At 44.9% G+C, this 27,245-nt stretch overlaps 2 protein-coding genes and 1 long non-coding RNA gene across 5 annotated transcripts in view; 2 read left to right on the forward strand and 1 right to left on the reverse strand.

The window, feature by feature from the left end:
- The window catches only part of TMEFF1 (transmembrane protein with EGF like and two follistatin like domains 1), a gene marked incomplete at its 5' end in the record, with an annotated part of 74,181 nt that extends 53,285 nt beyond the window's left edge, over positions 1–20,896 (reverse strand). Inside the window, one exon of one of the 2 annotated variants that reach the window (XM_081206552.1) lies at positions 20,698–20,896. In XM_081206552.1, coding sequence (XP_081062678.1) covers positions 20,698–20,881 — 184 coding nt within the window. Of the gene's footprint in view, positions 1–12,906; positions 13,085–20,697 lie in introns of those variants that run through there. The other variant, XM_081206553.1, reaches the window with a different exon arrangement.
- ABITRAM (actin binding transcription modulator) overlaps positions 1–27,245 on the forward strand; it is a 183,849-nt gene that overhangs the window by 102,807 nt on the left and 53,797 nt on the right. The window lies entirely within an intron of this gene.
- On the forward strand, positions 23,094–25,066 carry LOC308594082. The gene is made up of 2 exons (XR_014011301.1): positions 23,094–23,198; positions 23,421–25,066. It is a non-coding gene; the product is annotated as an uncharacterized lncRNA (long non-coding RNA).

Raw genomic sequence — 27,245 nt, forward strand, 5'->3', positions numbered from 1 at the left:
ATGTAGCACTGATGGAAAACCTCAGAAAGTAAATCTTTTCACAAGCCTTTCTTCTGCCTCACTTCGTGACATGGTAAGTATCTCCCTGAGAAATCCCCCGGTGTCTCTTGGGCTTTTATACATTTACTGACATGATCTGCTTGCAAGTTCCTACTGCTCCTCTGCAATAAAGACACAGTGACCAGCCCAAAGAGCAGGTTCCAAATATAGTATTGAGAAACAATACAGACTTTTCTTGCATCACAAAGGCTCTGAATAGTGGTAATAAAACCCAAGCAATCCATGTCTAAATGGCACAAGTATCTCTCGGCATCAAAACAGACTGCTTGTTCACAAATACACAGAATCCTAGAATTGTAGAGTTGGAAGGGACGACAAGGGTAATCTAGTCCAACCCCCTGAAATGCAGGAATCTTTTGTCCAACATAGGGCTCAAACCCTGAGATTAAGAGTCTCATGCTCTACTGACTATGTTTTGTTCTCCTTTAAAGCAGAGGACCTGTTGATGTTTTCAGTGTGCTTGAGATTTTTAAAAACAAAATGCTTTATTTTTGCTTGATTAAATGTAGGGATTTAGGCACCAGTGCTATACTCCATTAGAAATTAAATTCAGTTCACATTTAAAGGTGACTCTGTCAGATCTGCACTTTCCAAAATAATATGCAAACTGAAGACAGAGCTATCCATTTAAATCCACACTTAACCAAATCTTGTTATGCAGTTCCTCCAGTATTTACAAAAATGCATATATTAGGGGGAAATAACTTTCAGGCTTTGAGTAAAGTTATTCCACCTGACATCCTTAAGATAAAAAATATTAATATCATTCTTGATTTCTCCCTCAGATTACATGCAAGTCATCACATTAGCCAGCATGAGATTTTGTAGGTTCTGAAGACAGCCTAGGGCACCCAAAAATGTTACGATTTGAGCAAACTGTTTCATTTATACACCCGAGCCCAATCTAAATTTCTGAAAAATGATTCTACTAACCAGAGTTAAGTCTGGTTCACACATACACACTTGTCACCTGATGACCCTACTATCAAGTGGTGACTTGCATGTGGGAATAAGCCCAGGACCGAACCACCTCACATCACTTCTGTTTCAATTATGTTTTTTCTGCAGTGACTATGAGTCTTCAAATGACAAAACATACATGTGTGTATAAACTTCTTAGTTGGGTTCAAATGGAGTCTCTTAGTTGAGCCTCTCCTAACCCCCCCCCAACCACAAACACAACCCTTTCCGCCATAACTGCTGCCTTTTACTCTTTGCAGCAGTGCTGACAGGAATCCCGATCAAAGAGGTACACAGTGTTGCATGTCACAACATCTCAGGCACTTAATAAGGCACACAAAATCTTTTCTGTTTGCGCATAAAATAATCTGTAAAGTCAACCGCTTATCATGGTTAAAAAGAGGAAAGCCAGCTTCAAGAATCTCCTTAGAAACATCATCATCATCATCATCTTGCCCATTTTCCAACTAAAATATGCCAGGAACAGAAGGCCTCTCTATCTGGCCCCCAGGACTATTCCCAGGCCCCCCAGGTGCGGGGAGGTCAAGCCAAGCCAAGCCAAGCACCATGGGCTCATTCACCTGGTCATCTTTCAATGCCTTAACAATGCCCTTCCGCTGTCTGCATAGGACAAAAAAAGTCTGCACAAAAGGAGTGGACACGAATCTGACCCAAAAACCCGGCAAAAATGAAAATCCCCCAAGAGAACATTTCAGTCTCCTAGGATACTCAGCTGATGATCTCAGGGTAACAATACTTCTTTCACCATGAGATCGTAAAACTACCATTCTTCAGAAATATTTTTTCAGTGCATTTAGTTCTTAATCAGGGGCATGGGTTCATCATAATTTTTTATTCTGTGCTGGGTGTTAAATGAGCATAGCATGGTTGGTAGAAATATTTATCACCACCATTACTCTTAATTAGATTTATATAGCTGCCCCTTAATAAACATGTCCTTGGTGGCTTACAAGAAAATATTAAAAACACACCATACAATAATTTTCTTTTTTAGGCCAGCAAAAGAAAAGAAAAAAAAATTCCTTGCATACAGGGAACATTCAATAATTTACAAACCAGAATTAAAACACAATTTAGAAGCATAGGTGAATTTTTAAAAGTCCAACTGTTGCTGAAAGGATCATGGAGAAGGTCCATGGAGAGATGGACCATGAAGGTCCACCCATCTGGAGAGGATGTTCCATGGCTGAGGTGCCAGTACTGAGAAGCCCTCTCTTTGGCAGCCACCCGCTTCACTTCATGTGGAGAGCAGGACCTCCAAGAAGGATCTTAGAATTCAGGAAGGCATACTGTATTACAATTGTTGCTCTTTTGAATGGGTCGCCATTCTTATATCGTATACTTCGGACCTTTGCATGAAAACATCAGAGATAATATGGACTTTTAGCATTTCCTAGCCATCTACCCTCACTGTTTTTATTTTCCTCTTTGTGCCCCTGTGCAGATCTTCCAAGCTGAGAATAACACTTCTGATGGTTGTAGTCTTATGAAAGCTTATGCCACAATAAATTTGTTGGTCTTTAAGGTGCAATAGTATGCTTTGTTTTTCTGCTGCAACAGATGAAATACAGCTACCCAACTTGGAATCAGCTTAGCACTGAATTTACTGCTGGAGTACATATTCCTGTTTGAAGACACTAACTGTGAATACACCCTAGGTTTCCTGACAAGCATGCTAGAGGCGTAACCTCTATTTTATTTTATTTTATTTTATTTTTATTGCTTTGTATAGTTTTACAATCCGGTTTATTCTTCTGTTAACTCATTCTGTTTAAGGAGTTTCTCATGTAACCAGAGCTCTGGTAAAAGTATTTCAGTAGCCAAATGGTAAGCCTGTTCACACAACAGACTGATACAAATAAGACCAAGAAAACCTTATTCTATAGGAGGGATCTAAAACTGATAAACGAAAAACACTTCTTTTTTTCTTTCTTTTTTTACATTTCTGCCAATAAAAAATGACAGGATCTGAATTTACTTAATGCTCAGTTTGGACAAGCTCATACAAAACTGATATATAAAGTATTATTTGGTCTGATGAAGCTTGTGAGGCTACGGCAAATTTACTAGGAATTTCAGAAGCAGGTCCCACTAAAAACATATTAAGCACTGGGTTCATAATGGATGGCATCATGTTACAGATATATCATCTAGTTTTTATTTCCAAAACACTTTAACATGACAACACGAAATGGAACATGTAGAGAAAGAGGTCTGGATATGCAGACAGGAGCTAGCTTATTTCCAAGTGCCTCTAACTCAGTTCTGTGGGTCAAAGTAAATAGGTTACAATCAGGAACATACCAGGGTAAAAAGAAGGTAAAACATTATCTTCTCCCCAAACACTGGCATCTCCAGCAATAAGAATTTCTCCCATTTTATAGAATGCTTCCATTCACTCCTATGGGATGGGAGAAAATGAGGCACCACTGCACGAGGTGGTGGTGTTATAATAGTGCAAAAACCCACCTAGTATTCCTGAAAAATGGTAGCCAAGTTTCCACGGAAAAGGCTCCAATATGGTACTGGTAGCAGCAGCCTCTTCCTAGGTAGCCTGCAATTTCTACACTGTCAAATTCTACCGTAATTTTATCCTGTTTTGCTAGTCTGTTTGGTTGTTTCAGTCTAGACTGCATATCAGAATTATGAACACGCTTCAGAATAACAACCAATTAATAATTCCCACACATAATCCAACCGATACTAATGCATGACAAGGTTTTCAAGCTGAAGGGAAGACTCCTTGCAAATGAAGCTGCTTGATTGTTGATTAAGATGTTTCCCTAAACCCTGCACTTAATAACAACTTGTGATCACTTGCTTGGATAACATGTGATAACATGCTTGCTTGGCAAACTCTAGTCCAGAATAAAAAGCATTGAGCTTGTTTTGTACTCTGCAGGATAAGACACAGCCCAGAAGAAAGCTTTTCAGACCTGGCCCATTGTGGATTTCCATTCAGTCCTAGACTAGAGCTGTAAATTTTGCTCAGACATATTTACTCTCCAAAACCACCCAGTAGTTTGATGGCTTCACAATGTGTCCTCAGTTGCTCTGACTTTTTTGTTGGCATCCATCTGTCTTAAGAGACAACTGAGTGCACCTCCTGGGGTGAAGTCAAATCGCTGAAGAATCACAGCAACTGCTGTGGCTGCAGAGACCAGTAATTTGTAACTGCTGCCTCCCGCATTGTTTTTGCTGTGTTAGCAGCACCAAAGTGACCTCTCTGGGACACAAGCCTGGGCAGGGTGTATGGAGGTCCTGGGCTGCCCAGATGGCAACCCACAAACCCCTGCCTCACAGATGCAATCCAAAGGAGAGCAATGTGTTTGGCACCAGCTTGCTGGCAGGAGTTGCTGAAAGGCGGCATACAAGATGCCATCCAACTGCCTTAGGGGCTCCACTCCAGATTTGTGTAGGATTTACTCCTTAGCATTTTCTTCTTCCAAAGATGTCCTGCAAGTCAGCAGGTACAGATTTTTCCACAGGGTTTACTCCCGAAGCCTTTTTCACAAATGAGTATAGCTGCAAGGCAGCAGAGGCTTAGGATCCAAGTTTTCCTTCTCTTAGATGGGCTACCTTCCCAGGTTGATGAGCCCCATCTGTCCCCACTTCCCTCTACAGCTCGTGCAGAAACTGCCTTCTTGATCGTTGGACCCACTATTGGTCTCAATCTGCCAGAGCCTGTCTTTGCATGCAGGAGAAGTCCCTAACTCACCAAGTATTTGAGAGCCATCAGCTACCCTCACCTGGTTTAGCCAGCCTTTCCCGAGGTGTGGCTTCTGTTACATGTTGATGGCTTCTAGGAGCCACAGGTGGGAGCCGAGTACAGGATGGAGACCAAAGGTGGACAAACTACCCCAGAAGAAGCACAACATGTCCCCCACCAGAGGTACTCCCCTCTCCTAACACCCCATACACATAGTTGCTCTGACTACTGAGACACAAACTAATTTTAATGTACATTGAATCCAACTATGGCAGTCAAGGAGGTATGAGATCAGGAAAGAAATACAGTATCTAAATAGACACAGAGTAAAGTTGTCACTGTAGATTAAATTACTAATCAACAAGCAAGATATATCTGAAAGTACTCTTTGTATTGTTTTAGATTAGCTGTCCTCTTTAAATAAGCTGTCATGCCTTTTCTCCCTGTTGTTCTTATAAGCCTGCAAGTTGCCATTATATGCCTACCATGTTTTTCTGAGGTCTTTTGAAAGGCTCAGAATACCACTTGCTGCTAAACAGGAGGGGGAAGGAGGAAAATTTGCATGGAGAACTAGGCAAACTGCATGAGAGGCACTTAACAATCCCCTCTGGCTGCTGTTCCTTGGCATGCATTTCTTGCATCATACAGCAAAGTAGCTGGGGGAGGAAAAGGGTTGCAGAGACAAGCAGTGAGGAAGGGAAGAGTTAAACACCCCTCTCCTGTCAGTGCTACCCAGCAAATGTCACCCTTTCCCTGCTATTTTGCAATTGTTCGGCAGCCTCTGCTTGTAGCAGAACATCTCTTTCAGCTGAAACGTGAACCCCAGAAATAGTTTGCAATTTCATTTGAACTATAAATGCTTTCCAGCATGTCTATGATCAAGAAAATGCAGGTGCAGGCTAAGGGAAGCCCATTCTATGACAGTAAGCTGGGGCTACTTGTCCATTAAGATGATCAATGCTGCCTTTGCATTACTGGCATCATCTGTCAGCAAAGCTCATGATTCCCTTACTTCCCATCTTCCCTAGTATTTCATTATTATGAGACCTATTTCATTACTTTTATTTCCCATACGCCATTACTAATACACCATTGCTGAATGTCTCCTCTTTTTTGCTTCTGTTTCCATGCATTTGCAGGGGGTGGAAAGAGATGTCTGAAGTGTTATAATGGGTTTTTATGATTCTTTACATCCTGGAACATTTGTCAAGCCCAAGACAAACGTTTAGTGAAATGAACGCCTTCATTCCACTGGCACACCCCCCCCCACCATATAAACATGCTCCTTGAACTGTTCATTGGGTAGGCTCTTTCCTGCAAAGAGTAGCTTCCATCGAGGAGGGAGGGAATTTGTAAGTGGTTTCAGAGCAACTGATGTTGCTGAAGATAAGTAGGTGTGGACTTAATCAGCCCTTTGGATGGGAAACCACTGGATGAACTATGTAAGAACAGCATACAAAATCAATTATAAGGGGAAAAAAATAATGAAGAAAAAAGGCTTTCAAGAAAATCTGGGTAAGGCTCATAGCTGAAAGGGCACAGGCTTTGCATTCAGAAATTCCCAGGCTCGGCCAGCAAAAGATTCACAATTAATGTGGCTGGGAAAGGCTTCTGCCACAGAGTTAGTGCTAGTCAGTCAGGGCAGACAATACTGGGTTAGATGGACTCATAATCTGACTGCATCCAACAGAGTTTTTTACACCTCAGTCCATCTGGTCAGCAGGGGGAGGGGGAGGTACTGGAACTGAGCATTTAGGTTTTTTAAAAAATCTGCCCCAAGGTAACTCCAGTTATCTGTGGCACATTAAAAATTAACTAACCCACTTATTATGGGATACATTTTCATGGATAACAGCAGTCCACAAATGCTTATGCCAGAATAAATTGGTTACATTTTAAGGTGCCACAAGACTCTTGGTCGTTTTGGTTACAAGGGGTTATCATAGCTAATCCTCTGTTCAGCAACTTGTATAAAGTATCTGCATTTTTAAATGCCCATGATTACTCTTACTTTGCATAATTTAGTCTTCTTCCATTAGGCAAAAGGAGGAGTAATAAGCTATGCAGAACACTGACTCTACTTGAAGATGGGAAAAGCCAGGGCTTTTTTCCCAATCAGAATCCACCAGAACTCAGTTCTGGCACCTCACAGGTGGGTGCAATTGGCATTATAAGAGCACAAGGGAGGCGTTTATTGTGAGTTCTGGTGCCTCTTTTTCTAGAAAAGTAGCAGAGGGAAAAACTTAGTCCCTCCTTTGGCACCCAAGATTCTCGAAGAGGTTTGCATATATATACAGAACAATAGCTGAGATACTTAGGAAACTGAATTCTGCTACCAAGGCTACATTTTGCAGCTTTTCTGCAGTTTTGCTGTTCAATTGTTCCTTGGAGACCAGCTGCCTCCTGCTCACAGAATTGGTGGCAGAAAGACATCTCTCATGTGTGCTCAAAACAGTAGGGGGACACTTCTCTCCCCCCCCCCCTCCAATCCAGCATGAAAAAAAGAGGGCCGTCTGGCTGAAAAGCACAGGGTGAGCCAGAAAGCAACCTGAAGCTGTTACATCCTTTCAGCTGCTTTAGGAACACCAGTTCTTTAAAAGCAGGACAGCTTTGAAACAAGGGAAAGGTCACACCAGGCCCAGGAAGGTTGTGCTCTCTCCCTTCTCAGGAAGAATATCACAGCAAGGGAGGAAATGTGCCTGGCTCCAGCCATTGGCAGGATAAGAAACAGATGCAGGGATTTTGCTTTCCAATCTGCCCCCTGCTCCGCTAGAAAGAACTGCCCCAATCGTCAGCTCCCCTAGAGGAGAAGGTTGTACTGGTCTCAGTTACTGGCCAAAGAATGAAGGGCAGCTAGGGAGCTGAAGCAGGGATGGGGAATTCATACCTAGCAAGGGCACAGGCCTGCCCCCTACTGGATGTTAAGGACCATTAATTCCTTTCCTCTTCTGTTCAGATCTCCCTTCTTTTTCTACCTTTTCCTTTTCCTTCCCTTGTGTATTGCTTTTCTATAGCAGGGAAGCCCGAGGGTAGGGCCTGTGCCTTATTTTCATTTATGTACCAGTTAACACAAGAAATAAATAGCAGCAGCACAGATGCCGTGTCCTTTTGAATGATCCCTACAGAAGATGCCAATTTTGTTTGCTTAAGTTAATATGAGTGCAGGTGAATGCAGATTCACCAAATCACTCATTTCTTTAGGAAAATAAGAACTTTCCTCTCCTTTTCAGGACACATGAAGGATACCACCTAGTTACACCTAGGTAACTAATCACCTAGTTACAAGCAGGTCACCATGCTGGGTTTCTATGTCTGTCTCATTGCCCCTTTTTGTTTACTAGTTGTGCCCCCATGAACTTAACAGGAGCTCGACCCGAAGGAATTCTGTAGGGTAATCTCTTCCTTGTGGAAATAAGTGGCAGGGAAAAACTTCACCTGCTAAATTTCTGAGAGGCTGACTTCTGCTAAAAGACAGAAGAGCAGGGTTGTTAAAAGCAAAGGTGGTTTCAGTGGAGAAGGAACTCTTGTAGCTCTGAGCTGAAGAGTGCGGCTAAATGCAAAACCAACTTCATCTTCCAGATGCGCAAGCAATGCACAAAACAAAGCTTCCTATATTTGGATGGGAACAGTGCGGTCCTACCTGTGATCTGAGGTTGCCATCATCCCTGAACATTGGCCATGCTAAGCTGAGGATGGTGGGCTCCATGATGACTGCAGGTGGTGACAGCAGTCACAAAATTAAAAGACGCCTGCTTCTTGGGAGAAAAGCAATGACAAACCTAGACAGCATCTTAAAAAGCAGAGACATCACCTTGCCAACAAAGGTCCGTATAGTTAAAGCTTTGGTTTTCCCAGTAGTGATGTATGGAAGTGAGAGCTGGACCATCAAGAAGGCTGATCACTGAAGAATTGATGCCTTTGAATTATGGTATTGGAGGAGACTCTTGAGAGTCCCATGGACTGCAAGAAGATCAAACCTCTCCATTCTTAAGGAAATCAGCCCTGAGTGCTCACTGGAAGGACAGATCCTGAAGCTGAGGCTCCAATACTTTGGCCACCTCATGAGAAGAGAAGACTCCCTGGAAAAGACCCTGATGTTGGGAAAGATTGAGGGCACAAGGAGAAGGGGACGACAGAGGACAAGATGGTTGGACAGTGTTCTTGAAGCTACCAGCATGAGTTTGACCAAACTGTGGGAGGCAGTGGAAGACAGAGCCTGGCGTGCTCTGGTCCATGGGGTCACAAAGAGTCGGACACGACTAAACCACTAAACAACAAAAGGTCACAGGTTTCCCACCTCTGTCCTAAACAAAGCAGGCAGGTCCATGTTCTGATGTACAGCATCTCCACCCGGATGCAGCAACAGAGCTGAACAACTATCTCAAAATGAATACATGGTCTCGTGTCCTTAGATAATCTGACTAAAGTATCCTGTCCCCTTCCTCCCCCTGCAGCAACCTGCATGCCTCTGTGGGGGGGGGGTGTCCTCCTGAACAAGGTAGGATGGGGTACAGGGTCAGGGAGGAATAGATGGAAAATCTTATTTCCATGAACTTCCTTTAAACTTATTTTAGGATCTATGCCACTATACAAACACCACTCTATCCCATTCAACCAAAAGCCCAGAGACAGAGGAAGGGGATGAAGCTTCCACAGCTAACTTCTACCTTATTTTCTTTCTGTTAAAGATCCAGTTAATATGTAACTATTGTGGTAGGATTGTCTGGTGACTCGATCTCACAGCAAACCAAATCATGTCCGGATGAAACAACTACACAGGATCTCAGGGAACTCATTAGAACTGCTTGTGCCAACATCGGCTGGCTTTTACGGGAAAAGAATGTCAATGTGGGTTATACCTATGTAATCCTGGTGAGGTTATGTGATTCTGTCATTTGGTTATTTCTGGTACAGGGAAGGGAGACCCATACAAAATGAGTAATAATGTGTGTTTCAGGAGCACATGGACAACCTCAACAGCAGTTGCAGTAAATTGGCATCAGTATGACATGGCAGGAACACATTGAAGAAGCAAAGTGGAAAGATGAGAAACATGGTTCCCACAAGACTAGTTTATCAGTTTGGGGAAGTAGAGGCCGCACACAAAAAGATCAGCACTTAAACCTTGAAAAGAGCATCTACGCAGTGGCACAATTCAGATGAATTAATTAGGCTTGGAAATCTGAACTGTAGTCAAACGAAGTAACTTTCAATCTAAGGAAGAGTCTGTGGAATTGTGCAGGCTGAAGATCCTAGCTTGCCAAAGAAAATCTTCACCTGAAAAAAGCAAACAACACTGCTTTCCACTCCTAGCTTTCATTTTATATTTTTGTGCATGTTCTACTGGTTCCCATCACTCTGCATGTTTCATATGGTGTCATTTCACCTCTTTGCTTTTAGAACACTATTATTTTGTGATACAAGGACATCACTTTAATGTTCTACACTTTATTTTGGAAACTAGATTTGTTTGCTAGCTTTCTAAAGTGAATCTTACAGAGTTCCCTCCCCCCCCCCAACGTGGTAATATGTACCTGTCAAGTAAGCTGGTATTTGGCAGTAGCACATTAACCTACTAATCTTTCTTTGCATAAAACTCAAACAGTCATCTCAGGGAATGCAAAAGGGGTAGGAGTCAAGGATGGAAGAACAGTGATTTACTCCCCAACACCACCAACATGTCTGGTATTGGAGCATGAAGAACCCAACAAGCGAACAGAGAACAAACAAAGATGAAATTTACATTGTGACTTTTGCGTCATGTGCCTCTCTGAGAAATTTGCTAATCAATATTGGCAGAATCTAGTGACGGTACTCTAAATTGGAAGTACTATAAAATGATGTTTAAATATAAATGAAGAAGGAAACTCCCAGCACAAAACTGCCTTAAGACTGCGATCCCCAGCACACTTGCCAGGGAATAAGCCCCACTGGAAAGTGGTCTGTGCTTATGGTACAAAAAGGACCACATAGGATGAGGTGCTCAGAGGCTGCTTACAAAGTGGCAACTGCCTACATCTCACAGGGAAGACAATGGGTTTGGAAGACACCAAGTACCTCTCATGAATCTCTCATCAATCTGGCACTAGCAGTTGCACGTAATTTCCACTGGCAATCATTTCAGAGCAATCATCCATGCTTTTCAGATGAGAAAGGGAGAAGAAACAGCTTGAACGCTTTGAGGAAGGTAAAATACCTAGTCTGGAGGAGGAACTAAACAGAAATATCCTTAAGAAAAATATTAGTTTAGAAGCACAATCCCAGTTATAAGCTTATGTATTTTCTAAGTGTTCCTGTTTAGATTTCTATTATGGGGGGTGGGTGGGTATTTTTTACATTTTTAAAGAGAGTATTGTGACATTTACACAACACATGGAAAGACAGGATAAAGCAACCAAGTGACATGGCTCTAATATTGTTTTTAAAAATATAATATTTTCTTTGATTCTAATGCATTCACAGCAACAATCCTTTTTCTTGGTGACCAGCTTCACAGCACAGGCAGATTTGATTTTAGGATTTGTATTTAGGAACACTAAGAAGCAGACAAAAAGCAAGGTGACTACCTAAATGGGTTACAGATACCTGAGCACCTCTGCATTCTCTGCTTCTCACACCATTCTCTTAAGCAAGAGAGGTGACAAAAGGGAGGGGGGAAAGAAAGGTATGGGTTGCATTCATTAGCTGGGGTGATGGGCCTGAACTCAGGAGACAGAAACAAAAGAGCCGATTCTACCTCCTGATTTTGGGGCTGGCACTTTGCTCCTACTTTCAAGAAAAAATATTCCCCTCCTTGTGTGACAACTGAAGTAAATACACATTCTGAGACCAGGGCTGCAAGGTCTTTGTTCCCAGAAGCATGAAATGAACTGGCACCCCCTATCGCCACCAGTTCCGGATACATGAACTGTTGACTCCTCACTGCCCACACAAGGTCAGTGCTCTCATTCCCAGATTTGCTGGACGCCTTCATGACCTCAACCGTGCACCGAAGAGATCAGATGCATTGCATGGATGTATGCACAGCAGTCCTACATGTGTGTCTGCACCAGGAAGGAAATGCACGTGTGATAATATATATGTATGGGAAACCACATATGCACAAGGATAGAGAATTTGTGCAAGAGGAGAAGAGAAAGAGTGCTTGTATGTGCATGCGGTTATACTGCCAGTGTTTTTCATATCACATTTGGAACCAGACAGCATTCAATTTCTGAAATAACTGGTACTGGGGCTTGAGAGTCCCTGTGCCCCCCCCCCGCCTGAAATTCACATCTTCCAACTTCGGAAACTATCATAATTCAAGTCCCACTAAACTCAGAGGAATGTATTCTGAGTAAACATGCTTACCAGCAGGTGAGAACTACATTACACTTCTCTGATTTGATGAAAAGCCTCTTGTAGATTAACAGAGGAATCCTACACATATCTCTATTCCATGCAAGGCATACTGAATTTAATGAGACTTGCTCCTGGGGTCTGCAGCCTAAGGCACTCCGGTATTTAAAAGCACAGCCTAGAGTAGCTCGAGGCTCTGAAACGAAAGGAAACCTGGAACCTTAAAAATAAAAATAATAAAAAGTCCCTGCTTACCCATAAAACTGGCTGGTTCGCCTTCCAGAGGTCTCTCAGACTTGCCTGCCTCACTGGGCGCTACTATGGCTAACCTGACCCATTTCCTTAGAACTGGGCGGGAGAGAAACACAAACTCACTAAAATAAAAGAAGCGCGAAGGAAGCAAAGCGAAGGTGGGAGTGAGCGCGCGCGGGGGGGAAAAAGAGGCGCACGCTCCTCGCCACGACGCCTTCGATCCAATGCACGTTTCTTTAGAAACAAGTCCCACCAAATTCATTCTGACCAAGCACGCGCGCAACATTGGACTGAGTGAGAGGGGGGGGGGAGAAGGAGAAAGGGAAATAATGTAGGTGCATGAAGGTTTTTTAAATGAGCGACTGACAGCGAGGCAAAGATGGGGCTGGCGATGGAGCTTGGAGAGCAAGGGAGGGGAAGGTGCACGAGGCGCGCACGGGGGGAGAGAGAGACGGCGGGTATTGTGAAGGAGCCCATGTGGCGAGGGAGCAAGGATGCTGAGCGCCGCGGCCCCGCTCCGCCCTGCCTTGCCCGCCGGTGGGGGCGTCGTCGTCCTGGGCGCTTACCTGAGCAGTTGCTGCCCGCCTTCCCTTTGCCGGCGGCGCAATCCGCGGCCGGCGCGGCCGGCGAGAGCGGGTTGGACGTCCGCGCCGGGGCCAGAGCGCACAGGGCCACCGCGAGCGCCAGGATGGCGGCGGCGCTGCAGCAGCCGGGCGAGGCCCGGGGCCGGGCGGGGGCCGCCATGGCGAGGGCTGGCGAGAGGCCGGGGAGGGGGCCCGCTGCCGCAGGGCCCAGCTGGGGATCAGCGGGCGCCGCCCGGAGGAGCGCGGACCCGCCGGCCTTGCTGCTGCCAACCAGCCCTCCGCATCCCGGGCCGCCTCTGGGCTCTTCGGAACCGCGGCTGCTGATGCTCGACCCTCCTCCTCCTTTTCCCCGGCGCCCTGCCTCTTCCCGGAGCCCCTTTGTGCGCTTCGGTGGCGGCTGCTGCTGCTGCTCGCTGCTGCTGCCGTCGCGGGCGATGCTGCCGCTGCTACTGCTCCGGCTACAACAAAGGGATGGGAGGGGGTGGGAGATGGAGAGGAGGGGAGGGGGAGAGGCAGGGAGTGGGGGCCACGTGACGCTGCTGCTGCCGCCGCCAGCCTCCTCCCCCGGGACCGGGGCAGGATAGGGGGTCCGGCGCCGGGCTGCCACGCCCCCCTCTTCCGGACCGCCGGCCACCACGCCGACACCCCCGTGGAGTCGGGGCGCGCTCCTCCGCCTGCGCGCCCGCCTTGGGAGAACGATCTCTCCCCACCCGCCGCCGCTCAAGCCATCGACGGTAATCGGGAGCCCGGCTCTCCCACCTCGTCTTTAGGCACACTTGGGGAGAGCAGGAGTCTCTCCTCGCGAAAGCAAGCAGGCTCGCCACGGGTGCGCTGGGGGAGAAGGGGAGCGATGGCTTGCCACAGACTTTTGCCCCCTCCTCCCTTTTGGTTGGTTGGTTGTCTGTCCCCCCCCTGCTCTCATTTACTTGGGAGTAAAGAAACGCCCAAGGCAGAAGGCTGATCCCCGAAGAATTGATGCTTTTGAATTATGGTGCTGGAGGAGACTCTTGAGAGTCCCATGGACTGCAAGAAGATCAAACCTATCCATTCTGAAGGAAATCAGCCCTGAGTGCTCACTGGAAGGGCAGATCCTGAAGCTGAGGCTCCAATACTTTGGCCACCTCATGAGAAGAGAAGACTCCCTGGAAAAGACCCTGATGTTGGGAAAGATGGAGGGCACAAGGAGAAGGGGACGACAGAGGACGAGATGGTTGGACAGTGTTCTCCAAGCTACCAGCATGAGTTTGACCAAGCTGCGGGAGGCAGCGGAAGACAGAAGTGCCTGGCATGCTCTGGTCCATGGGGTCATGAAGAGTCGGACAAGACTAAACAACAACAATGAAGAAACGCCACTTAGCTCTGGGCGAGGAGCAAAGCCCATTGCCCTCAGCAGGAAGCCTATCCTGGAGAACTCCCTGCCATGTGCTATTTCCATATAAGTAGGTTCAGGATTCAGGTGTGAGTGCTCTGTAACTTACTCCTCCTGAAGTTTGGCAGAGGCAAAAAGGTCAGGGCAAACAAGCAGAGATGCCCCTTGGCTCCCTTGCACCCTTGACAAGGAGCTGATGCTGCACCCCCACTCTGTCTTTGTGTCCCTCCCCACCACCAGAAACTTTTTGACACCTTTTGCACTCCACCCGTGAACACATCTAATTGTACATGGGTGGGCTCCTAGCCATTCCAAGCTAGCGTAGAGAAATGCATTTTTTGTGACCCCCTAGTACACCCCTGCAAACAAGTTGCTTGCCTGGGGGGGGGGGCTGCTTTGGTAGTTTCTGCTTGGCTCAAGTGAAAGGACACACAGCTGTACCATGGAGCTAACATTAGCACAATCAGATGATCTGAACCAGGGGTCAGCAACCTTTTTCAGCCGTGGGCCAGTCCACCGTCCCTCAGACCATGTGGTGAGCCAGACTATTTTTTTTTTGGGGGGGGGGGAATCAACGCATTCCTATGCCCCACAAATAACCCACAGATGCATTTTAAATAAAAGCACACATTGTACTCATGTAAAAACACCAGGCAGGCCCCACAAATAACCCAGAGATGCATTTTAAATAAAAGTACACATTCTACTCATGTAAAAACACGCTGATTCCTGGGCCAGATTAAGAAGGCAATTCAGATGGGTTAAGGCTGTTTTGTTTTGTCTGGAGTTCAGTGCTGGTTTGTGGCCTATAGACTTGATTTTCGTATGATAGCAGAATATGATTCAGGTTGGTAAGATTCTGGTGGTGAAGGAGAAGAGAGGCAGAATGTAGAAGCATTCAGTTTCAGACAGAGGCAAGGTTTTCTGGGGAGTGTGAGGTAGGCCGCCAGATGTCATTTGTGGCTGAGCTGGGATTTGCACCAAGACTTCCTTGATCCAAGTTCAGCTCCCCAGCCATTGTGCCACACTGCTGCATGGTTTATTAGAGGAGGCACAAAACAGATACCGGTCTCTCTTCATTCAGCCAAGAGGTAAATGCACAGACACGCCACATCTTGCCTCATTATCCCAATCAATAGAGCATAAGTGACTGAGTGTCTTTCCAATTGTCAGGGAGAGGTGTGTGTTGTTGGAGAAAAAAATGTCAGTTCTCTTCCCTGTTGTAGGACTCCCACCTCTGAGCTTCTTTAAACAAACCAAGTGCCTTCCAGTTTCTGTCGGGTGAGCCCTGTACCTGGGTTACATCTGTGCTTTGCCACCAGCCAAACATTTTACACTGGGGAAGCCTCAAACCTTGTCCAATTGCTACTGCAGAATAACTCCTTTTACTGCTACAGTTAAAAAAACACGCAGCCTAGTCCCTAGGCATGTTTCCCTGGAAGTTAGCAAGCTCTTCTTTCAAGGTAAACATCTGTTGAATTGCCACCTGAAGAGAGGTTGGGGTAAACAAGTCTACTTTGAGGCTCCTTGCATTGAATTAGAAACAAAAACTTAAACCAGTTGCCAACTTAAATACCTAAGCTTTCCAACTTTTCGGGGGGGGGGGAATAGCCCTGAGTGTTTAAAAACTTTGTAAATATTTTTATTATTAATGAGAAGAGAGACAAAATTTCTGTGCCTTAGAGGTAGTCCTCACCAGAAACCCCAAGTGGGGCCCACGAACTAGTGAGAGAGAGAAGTGCTGTTGAACTGAATGGAAACGGTATCCAGTGCTTGGTCAGCATATAAGTGACAAGAAAGTTTCTCTCTCCCGATCCTTTTCAATATGCCTTTGCATGGGCAGAAAAGCAAAGGGAAGGCAAACAGGCATGGCACTTCTTAGCTCCCCCTCCCTCTTTTCAAATATTTCTTCCATGGGCTGTGCAAATCTTGCAAAAGGGGAAGGGAACAGAGTTAGCACTTTTTCCATTCTGGGGCTTTTCCTCCCTTCCAACCGGGGACCTTGTGAGGTTGAGGCTGCATTGGAACGGCCTAGTCAACTTTCCACTCATGCTTTTGGTAACAGCCTCTGCTGGTTAATCATTTGTCATTTCAGAGCAACTTCATTAATAAGAGCTGTCCTTCCTTTCTTTGATTTTAATTTTTGCAAATGTACTGAGAAAAGGAAGAATCGCGGTCAGTGATAATAAAATAATAAAAATACTCAATTGATTTGGGGGGGGGGGAGTTCTTCCATGAACAGCAAAAACAGAGGAGGTGGAATGGCCTCAGAACTTCTCCCAACATCCTTGAAAAGCCTAAAGATGTGGCATCTATCCTCCTTCTCCTGTCCAACTTTGTGCCATCACAGCTGCCCAGGCAAACCCTTCGTTGCAGAAAGGAGTGGAGGAATTAGAGTTGCAAGAGGCCCTGTGAAGTCCAGCAAGTGGTCTGTGCTGCAGAAACTCTGCTTGCATCAGGTTGGGACCCCTGGCTTAGATAGCTGCCTTTGCGTTATGCTTCATAATGTCCTGGCTACCAGTCACGGGAGAACATGGACTCAGATGATGTCCCCCCCCCCAAAAAAAAAGCTTTAGTGCTGAGATCTGTGATACATATGCAAAAACGCTGTTCAAAGGCGTAGCAGGCAACACACATATCTTCGCAAAGGTGCAGTTACCCAACAGCGCTGGGGAGATATGGCCACTCAAGCAAAGACGACATTGATCCAACAACAACATAGAAACCCAGAATTGTAGAGCTGGAAGGGACCCCAAGGATCATAGTCCTGCCCCCTGGAGTGCAGAAATCTCAGCTAAAACTTCCAGGAGAGATGGCAATCCAGCCTCTGCTTTAAAACCTCCACAATCTTCCAAGGGAGTCTGTTCCAACTCTTGCTGTCAGAAAGTTCTTTTTTGTTTTGTTTTTTTAAAGAAATTTTTTATTGCGTTTCTTTCCATAGGTTAACAGATTTGTTTACATAGCAACATTCAAGAAACATTTTTTTATATATATATAAAGAAGAGTAAGAAAAGAAAAGAGAAACAGAAGTTAGATATCAACAATTCATTTTCTTTTGGACCTCCTCACATCCTCTCGACATTGCATTCATTATTCTGGCCAATTCAGCAATTTGTTATCTTGTTTCATATCTTATTGTACCTTTGAATTTATTATGTTACCAATTTCAGAAGTTTGTAATTTAGTTTCAAAACTTTTAATAAACATAATATTTTGTTTCTAATTTGTCTCATTTTTCCGTCATTATTTACTTTATCATTTACTTAAATAAATTGCAGAAGCATAACGTTTCTTAGTCGTGCAAAATCTTAACATTCAAACAGCTTATAGTATTTTTGCAAATAGTCCTTAAATTTTTTCCAGTCCTCCTCAATTGTTTCTTCGCTCAGATCTCGGATTCTGCCAGTCATTTCTGCCAACTCCATGTAGTCCATCAGCTGCGTCTGCCAGTCCTCCAGTGTGGGTAAATCTGGTGTTTTCCAGAACTTTGCCATAAGGATCCTTGCTGCTGTAGTTGCATACATAAACAGAGTTCTATCCTTCTTTAACACCTTCCGGTCCACCATGCCCAGGAGAAAGGCCTCTGGTTTCTTAGAAAAGGTATATTTAAATACCTTTTTCAGTTCATTATGTATCATTTCCCAGAAGGCCTTTACTTTCGGGCAGGTCCACCAGAGGTGAAAGAATGTCCCTTCTGCCTCCTTGCATTTCCAACACTTATTATCAGAAAGATGATATATTTTAGCCAACTTGACTGGGGTCATGTACCACCGGTATACCATTTTCATAATGTTCTCTTTCAAGGCACTACATGCCGTGAATTTCATACCGGTGTTCCATAACCTTTCCCAGTCCTCAGACATAATGTTGTGTCCTACATCCTGTGCCCATTTTATCATAGCAGATTTAACTGTCTCATCCTGTGTGTTCCATTTAAGCAGCAAGTCATACATCCTCGAAAGTACCTTAGTCTTTGGTTCTAGTAACTCCGTCTCCAGTTTCGATTTCTCCAACTGAAAACCCACTTTTTTATCCATTTTAAATACCTCTTGAATTTGAGCATAATGTAACCAATCTCGCACCTTACTTTTTAGTTTGTCCTGGCTTTGGAGCTTCCAATTATCTCCAACTCTTTCTATCAATTCAAACTCTTTCTATCAATTCAAACTCTTTCTATCAAACATGCCCAGCTCCTTCAATCGTTCCTCATACGGCTTGGTTTCTAGACCCTTGATCATCTTGGTCATCCTCCTCTGCACACATTCCAGCTTGCCGATATCCTTATTAAATTGTGGTGTTTGGAACTGGACACAGTACTCTAGGTGAGGTCTGACCAAGGCAGAATAGAGTTGGGACTATTACTTCCCTTGATCTGGACACTGTTCTACTGTTGATGCCCCATCATGCAATCCTGGTATAAAGGAAAGGGCCAGCACAGTTTAGCGAAGCCTGCTGTTCTGTTCTTTAGTCCTTGCTAATGTTCTGCCTGGGCGACTGGACCTGCTCCATCTGTTCACACCTCTGTTCATGCCTTCAGGACCTAGGTGAAGGGGTCGATGTCACTGCCTCCTGCAAAGTGGATGGGGGCAGATGGGGCATCACCCCACTGTGAGCCAGCCCGCTGGAGCCCTCCCCAAGGTCCTCTGCAAACCACCCATCAGTGCCATCCTGACTTGGGCAGTCCATGACACATAACTTCTTTCTAGAAGCTAGAGACTGACTTTTTAAAAATGAAAGCTCAGAGTCGGGGGTCCCTGCTGGCATGGGCCCAGGTGCAATTACTTCAATTGCGCCATTATAAATCCGGCCTGGTTAAGATCCCAGGAATTCCTGTAGCCTGGTGTCCAAACAAGTCACTTATCAATCACAGCGCTGACTTAATGCATTGGCTAAACATTCTGACAGGCAGGAGAAGACAGCCTTGCTCATTTAACAGAAATTGCTTAGGTTATGCTTCCTAGCTTGCTTTCTAGATAGGCAGGCCAACTTACCTCAGAGTCTGAAGCCTTCTTGTGCACTGGGTTGGTGAACCTGTCCTAATTAATCTCCCTCCACTGACTTTAATTGAGGAGCAGGAGAAATGAAGAGCAGAAACACTGCAGCAACTGATAATACTTGAATTCAGCAAAGGCAATAGTAGTCATGTTTCAAAGGTATCCTCTCAGTTACCAGTACATACTAATAACTTGGGAAGCTTTTAAATGCAGGGCTCTCTAATTCTGTGCATGCTGTACATACATGTAAGTCCACTGATTTACAGTATAGCAAAGAAAAAAATTGCAGGAGGGCTAAGAAAACATCACAGTGATCAAGATGAGAGAAGACAAGGTTTTGAATAAGGGTTAGAGTCATTAGAATTTTGGAAATATTATAGGAAGAAAACTGACAGTCTTTAAAGCATCAGTAGGAATGTAGGAATTGTTGATTATAGTTCTATCCATATTGTACTGACCGACAATGCCTCTTCAAGGTTTTAGACAGGGGTCTTTTCCCCAAGGATTGAACCTGTCCCCTGTAAATCTACACCATACATTTAAAGCACATGGCTTTCCCCAAAGAATCATGGAATCTGTAGTTTTTTAAGGTGTTGGGAGTTGTAGCACTACAGTTCCCACAACTCTTTGTGGAAAGCCATTCATAATGTATGGCAAGAGTATGGCAAACTCTTGAAATTTGCTGAGAAGGCTCAAGGGAGATGATGCAAGCTGAGAGAAGGCAAAAGTGAAGGTTTGGGGAAATCCCAGTAAATTCTGCCTTCTGCATCTTAAGTTTAAAACACAACGATCCAATATCCAGCCAGGTATAACTATAAAACAATGGGAAATATTAGTATGAGCAGAAGGAGAGAAAGAAGTGATCGTGAAAATGGTGTGGGATAACAGTGACACTGTTAGCCAAAAGGAGAAATCGGATTGCCAGGAGGGAAAGGGAATGTCTGCACAACAAATGTTCCATCATCATACCCATCGTCTCTCACACACCAGCAGTCAGTCAGTACAACCGTATCTCTTACATGCCAGCCAAAGCTGGGTAGGGAAACATTGCGGTGGACACCAGTCTCTGTGCTAGAGTCACACAGCTCTCTCCTTTGGGGCGTATCTACACCATAAACATACAGTATATTGGTTTTATGTATTCCAGTGACCCCTGGGAATTGTAGTTTGGATGAGGGTGCAGAGAATTATTTTAGAGATGCCCAGCCCTAAAGCTCCCTCTGCTTGACAGATTCTGGTGTATTATGGGAAGGCAACATTTCTGATGAACCAGTTTTAAGTCTGGAATGTGCATACACACTTTAAAATCAGCCTTAAATTGGCTTAATCAGAAGTCCCATGCTCTCCGCCCCTTGGTCCCCCATGGCGGCGCCTGTGCTTCTTCCCTAGTTCCCACTCACTGGAGCTTACCGTGAGACTGGTGTCCCTGGTGCTCCAGGAGGGCGGCTGTCTTGGAGGAAGAACTGTTCAAGTGTGGCTGAAGAGAGACAATGGTCAGTATTGACCTAGCATATACCATCCACTGCCTGACAGTCTGAGCTGTAAGGTGAAGTTCACGACCGAAAAGCTGTTTCTCAGAGGGTTGCCGTACCATGAGTGCTGTATCTCAGAGCATGCTGCAGCTGGGCCAATGTGCTGCCTTGAACCCCAGAGAAAGAGACACAGTCACTGGGGAAATGGCGAGGTTCATTCCGTGGTTGAGCTCTAGCCAGCGTTGGTAGTGAGGGCAAACTCTGTGTTCAGGTTCTGTGTTTCATGGTTGCGCTCACAGCCTCCGATGTTCGAGGAGTCAAGCGACAGAAGGAGGGTAGTATGGGAACCTTTTACACTATATTTGCAGAAACAAAAATAAAACAAAACATGGACTCGTTGGCAGGATTTAAATAAACATTTACAACTTTATTTACACACAAAATATATATATAACAATGTGATAACATTATATACAAACAGCAGAATGTATCATTTGATGTAATAAACCAGAAATGGAAGCTGAGGGAAGTCAACAGGGAGGGGGAATTGAAAAATGAATGTTTAGTATTGATATTGGAAATTTGTTTTGAAAATGTAAAATCAATACAAAATTTAACAAAAAGAAAAAAGAGGGTAGTGATGGAAAAGGGCAGCATGAAGGCAGATCTGTCAAAAGATGGTCTCAAGCCTACATTGCAACCTGCAATGGGGAAAGTGAGTCACCAGCACAAATGACAATCGAACCAAATACGAACACAGCACTATGAATAACCCACAAAAGTTACTAGTCTGCAAAAAGTCTTATTAGCCTGTCGGGAGCTGGCAGCGGAAAGGTGGAGAGCTGTGTTTCTATGCTGATTTGAAAGGAGGGAGCATCCTTCCTCTTGGAGCCCACTTGAGAAGGGGCAGCTGCCCCATCCCTTCTCCATCAGTTCATTTTCTGTATGTAAATCAGACTGCCTACCCCCGAGGTACAGCCCTTCCACAAGTTCCAAGAAGTTCCATGGCTCCTTACCCTGAAATTTTACTACAAAGGAGCACATGAGAGGAAATCAGTTTACCTAAATTATCATCCCTACTGCCATGCTTTGGCTCTGGCTATCCCCCCCCCCCGAATTTTTTATTGGAAGATATAGCAGGGATACCTCTCACCCTAGCAGCGATGACTTTGACTAGGTGACCTGTCTGTCTTCTCAATCTGCTGTCCTGCTGCTCACTGATGATGGGCAACTTCAAGGCCCCTCCTCTCCCTTCAGGTCTTCTACTACTATGTCATCTTATATACACTGAACATATCCTTGGAAATAGACATTACTGTCATATTTTCCTGGGCCATCCTCTTCCACCATCCTCCTCTGGCAGGAAGTATGCAGAGCCTACAGGGGAACAAAGAGCAACATGGAATGTTTTTATTTTTCAGAACCTCGAAATAGGCCTCAGACAGTTACAGAGAGACCTTTCTTAAGAAACCTTAAGGTAAAGGTAAAGGTACCCCTGCCCGTATGGGCCAGTCGTGTCCGACTCTAGGGTTGTGCGCTCATCTCACTTAAGAGGGCGGGAGCCAGCGCTGTCTGAAGACACTTCCAGGTCACGTGGCCAGCATGACGAAGCTGCTCTGGCGAGCCAGCACCAGCACAGCACACGGAAACACCGTTTACCTTCCCGCTATAAAGCGGTACCTATTTATCTACTTGCACTTAGGGGTGCTTTCGAACTGCTAGGTGGGCAGGAGCTGGGACCGAAAGATGGGAGCTCACCCCGCCGCGGAGATTCGAACTGCCGACCATACGATCGGCAAGTCCTAGGCACTGAGGTTTTACCCACAGCGCCACCCGCGTCCCTAAGAAACCTTAGGGACTGATAATACCATGGAAGCAACATCTATATGCTGAATGGTTTTACCTTTTCTGTCCTCTGAAAGAGGGGTGTGGAGGGGGTGATCTCAGGGTGAGGCAAAATCTTATTTCTCCTTCCCAACCAGGAAAACACTTTCCCCAGCCTTGAAAGCCCAGAAAAGAAGGAGAAAAATGTGAGAAATGAGGCTCACAGTTAGTACTCTCCTGTCCCTAAAATGGTTTTGGCATTCACACATCAAAGCTCAAAAGGAATTCACTATCATCACAGTATTCAGATGTTGAGAGAAGTCCTACTTACATTTCCATCTCCTTTCTCCCACACAGAGGAAATGATCCAACCATAGGAGCTCACCAGGCCTTTTAGTACTCTGGTGACCAGTGAGCCAGCAGAGGGAGGTGCCACAATGGCTTCTGTAAATCTGGGGCTGTCTCTTGAAAATAGGGACACTTGGCGGGTCTGCTGAGGGAACCCATGATATGATGCTTAGAATTATATAGACAAAAAGTACTATGTAAATAAATACACATACATATATATAAAGAAGTCCCATAGAATCCAGCTAAATACACCTTAATAAAAAAGTAATACAGTGGTACCTCGGGTTAAGTACTTAATTCGTTCCGGAGATCTGTACTTAACCTGAAACTGTTCTTAACCTGAAGCACCACTTTAGCTAATGGGGCCTCCTGCTGCCGCCGCGCCGCCGGAGCACGATTTCTGTTCTCATCCTGAAGCAAGTTCTTAACCTGAAGCACTATTTCTGGGTTAGCGGAGTCTGTAACCTGAAGCGTATGTAACCCGAGGTACCACTGTATATAGACACTTAGAAGCCCCATAGAGTTCAGTGGGGCTTGGGTAACTGATTCCTGTAGCATGAGCACAGGCTTAATTATATATTGTTGCATGCCACCCCAATCTCCAAGCACTGTGAGATTTCAGGGATTTTGAATGGCTCATATTTGGTTTATATTTCCTTTGGCTGTGGTGTCTTTTAGGATATGTGGTTTACTTACACATATATACATCCTTAGCCTGCAATGGAGGGGTTCACAGCATTAACACCCCAAGAAGGCCTTGCTTTCCCCCATAGCAGCAGCCTTGGATTCAAACAGAAATCCAACGTCCCTCTCTCTCCCTTGGCTCCCGGTTTGCTACTTAGCCTCTAGCTCACATCACTGAAACTTTCAAGTCTCAACTCTGGCTTTGTCCTTTTAACTATCTGCGAGTTGAGGGAGCCCCTTTCCTTGTTCCCCTTAATGGCTCATCAGCACAGAAAGCTAGCCTGGCTTATATTTTAACACTTGCTGGATCTAGTGGTTAGAAGGGTCTTGGCATACAGACTACTTCCTCACCACTCACCCAACCTCATAACAATATGCTTTACATTTTCGGTGGCACACTAGCAACGTCTGCTGCTATTCTCAGATTTTGTTTACATGTTCCAGTGACTCGTAATTACTGCCAGGCTCATATAGATTAGATTATCGACTTTCCTCCCCACAAAATCCATCACATGGCATGCTGTGTGCAACTTCATCAAAAGGAAACAACTTATATTTGTTCCTGCATTTAAAACATTTGCAATCACAAGGGCTCAGGCCAGGGTTTCATAAAAAGAAGGCACTTGAATCTGTGTGTCACGCGTTGGAGCAAAAGACGATTTTCTGCATTCTCAGTTCATGCTTAAAGGACACCCACGTGTCTGAAAGACAATGGAAACCATGTGTTTAGGCGCCTTTGCAAACTGATGCTCCTGGAGACACATCTGCCAGATCTTTCCAGATAGGCAAATGCCTTTCAAAACTTACAGAGGTGATTAACCACCTAGGGCATGATTGTGGGAGCCTTTGGGCAAAGCGCCCATACATTGCCCCCCCTTAACTAGCAATGGAAACAAAAGAGTTGGAACGATAAATGGAAAGAGTGGTTATCCTCTGGTATTTACACTAATGTCCCAGAGTCCTCTACATGTCACAGAAGATTCTGGGGCAGCATTGTCCCTTGTTTTCTAGTGGATGGCTAGAAAAACTAAAAGTTGTGTCAGTCCTGCTACTTGGAGCTGGGAGCCCAGTGTAAAGTGAAAATTACTCTGAGTGCTCAGGAAGGGTTGACCTAGGGTCTGTTGAGACATAGCAGGAAACCATGGATGCCTGCTAAGTTCCTGAACCTGCATAAGCCCCAAGGTTGAGCTCCCCCTTGTGTGGTCGTAAGAAGGAAGAGATGGGAAGGTTTTCCTCCTGCAGCCCTCAGCCAAATTTTGTATAGGTAGCAAGGAAGGAAAAGTGGGGGAAGTGGGTGGCAGAGAGCAAAGAAAAGGGGTGGAGGAAAAGAAAAAAAGAGAAGAAAGGGGGAATGCCATGCTGTTTTGGGGCTCCAGTCCTGCTCACCACGGCCATACAGCCCCTGGTATGTTATTGCTGAAGGAATTACAGCCCCTGACAGAGAAAAAGATTCCCCACTTTGCTTTAAACTGTGGTTTGATCCTAGCCTGTTTCAACAAACCACCATTTAAAGAAACCACATGTTCAGATGTAATGGGTAACTGTGGTTTGGTTAAAAGCAAAAGCTCACCTCTTTTTTTAAATAAATATGTTCATTGGTGGCAGAGTATTCACCAATAAGAAACATCAAGTAAAACAGTAAAGGGGGTGGGACTGCAATATGTCTTTATAGAAGCCATTGGGTGGCTGCTGCAGGTAACTATGTTTTAGTGGAACCCCTAGATTCAGGGAAATCACTGCAGAATGTCAAGTGTAAAGCTCATCTCCTTCTTCTGGGGTGGGGATGGAGGCAGAGCATACGAGCGAAGGCTCATGCAGGATCACACAAGTAGAAGGAAACCATGGTTCCTCAATGCATCTGATCTTCCCAGGTATCCTGCACAAAGTGCAAATGGCAGTATAAAATGGGCCTCCATTTCCTGCATGGACAGGTGCTAGCAACGATACAAAACCCTGCAAAACCTATTTACCAGGGGGAGGCATGGGTGTACACCAGTAGCGGTTATCTGTCCTTCCCAATGCTAGGTGTCGCTGCTGGTTCCCAAGCTGGAGAGGTGAAACGTTCAGGAAGCTCAGCATGGTACAAGCACAGCAGCAGGAGTGTTGGATTAGCTCTACCACTGTGCCTGCAGTGCACTGAGCTCCCCACAAGTGACCTCTCTCCATCTCAGGAACCAGCAGCGTTGCTTGATGCTCCGTGCACACCTGCACATGCACACACACAGAGGGAGTCTTCCATTGTAAGGGCACTTTGAAATGACCTATTTCTTGAGCATGCACCTGATTGGTCTTCAGGGAGATTAGACAACCCTTCATCAACACAAGCATTAGCCCACATTTTCCATGCATTTTCCTTATTGCAAAAAGTCTCTGTCAGGTATATTGGAATAAAACACTTCCTTTGCGAATTGTGTCTTGGTTTGATAAGAATGCTGATTGGTTTGTAGCAGTAGTAATAAAAATAATTTTAAAAATACAGTGGTGCCCTGCAAGACGAATGCCTTGCAAGACGGAAAATTCGCTAGACGAAAGAGTTTTCCGTTTTGGAGGTGCTTTGCAAAACGAATCTCCTATGGGCTTGCTTCGCAAGACGAAAATGTCTTGCGAGTTCCTGCGGGTTTTTTTCCTCCCCCCCTTTTTCTAAGCCGCTAAGCCGCTTATCAGCTGATCCGATAAACCGATAAGCCACTAAAAGCCGCTAAAAGCTGCTAATAGCGCTAATCCGTCAATGGGCTTGCTTCGCAAGACGAAAAAACCCCTAGGCGAAGAGAATCACAGAACGGATTCTTTTCATCTTGCGAGGCACCACTGTACGACATAAAATCAAAGGGAGTGAGAGTGGATGTGGATTTGTTTGTAATGCGTTTTGGATAGGAAGAAAGGGTTGCTGCATCTTGTAGTCCAGATGGGAGGGTTCTGCCTTTATTCTTCAGATGTAGACTGAGTTGTCAATCAATGTCAAAGGGTATGGGTAGTAAAAAATAGCTAGCACCTATTAGTACAGTGGTACCTCGGGTTAAGTACTTAATTTGTTCCGGAGGTCCGTACTTAACCTGAAACTGTTCTTAACCTGAAGCACCACTTTAGCTAATGGGGCCTCCTGCTGCTGCCGCGTCGCTGGAGCACGATTTCTGTTCTCATCCTGAAGCAAAGTTCTTAACCTGAAGCACTATTTCTGGGTTAGTGGAGTTTGTAACCTGAGGCATATGCAACCTGAAGCGTATGTAACCCAAGGTACCACTGTACTGAGTTTCTGAGATAGATACTATCAAACTCCTTACTAGGGTATTTTTAGGATTACATTTCTTTCTGTAATATTTTATTGAATAATTCATCTGGTATTTACTTATTGCTTGTAAGTGCAGACTCTGGCAGCCATCCACCAGCTACATAAAATCTACAAGCTAGACAATGGAAGGGAGTAAATGTTAAGAGACATGAAGAATTATATCTTTAAAGCCATCATATACTAATTGCTTAGGGTACCTCACTTTTGGCTGCTGCAGTGTTTTGAGGTGTAATTCTTATTACTTACTTTCATGTTGAAGAGAGTTTCCCATTCCAATTATTCTCTTTCTTTTCCCAGTTCAATAATTGCTCAGGCATGGCTATCACTACTTTAAACCA

This window comes from Podarcis bocagei (assembly GCF_964188305.1).
Source record: "Podarcis bocagei genome assembly, chromosome: 8".
Lineage (NCBI taxonomy): Eukaryota > Metazoa > Chordata > Lepidosauria > Squamata > Lacertidae > Podarcis > Podarcis bocagei.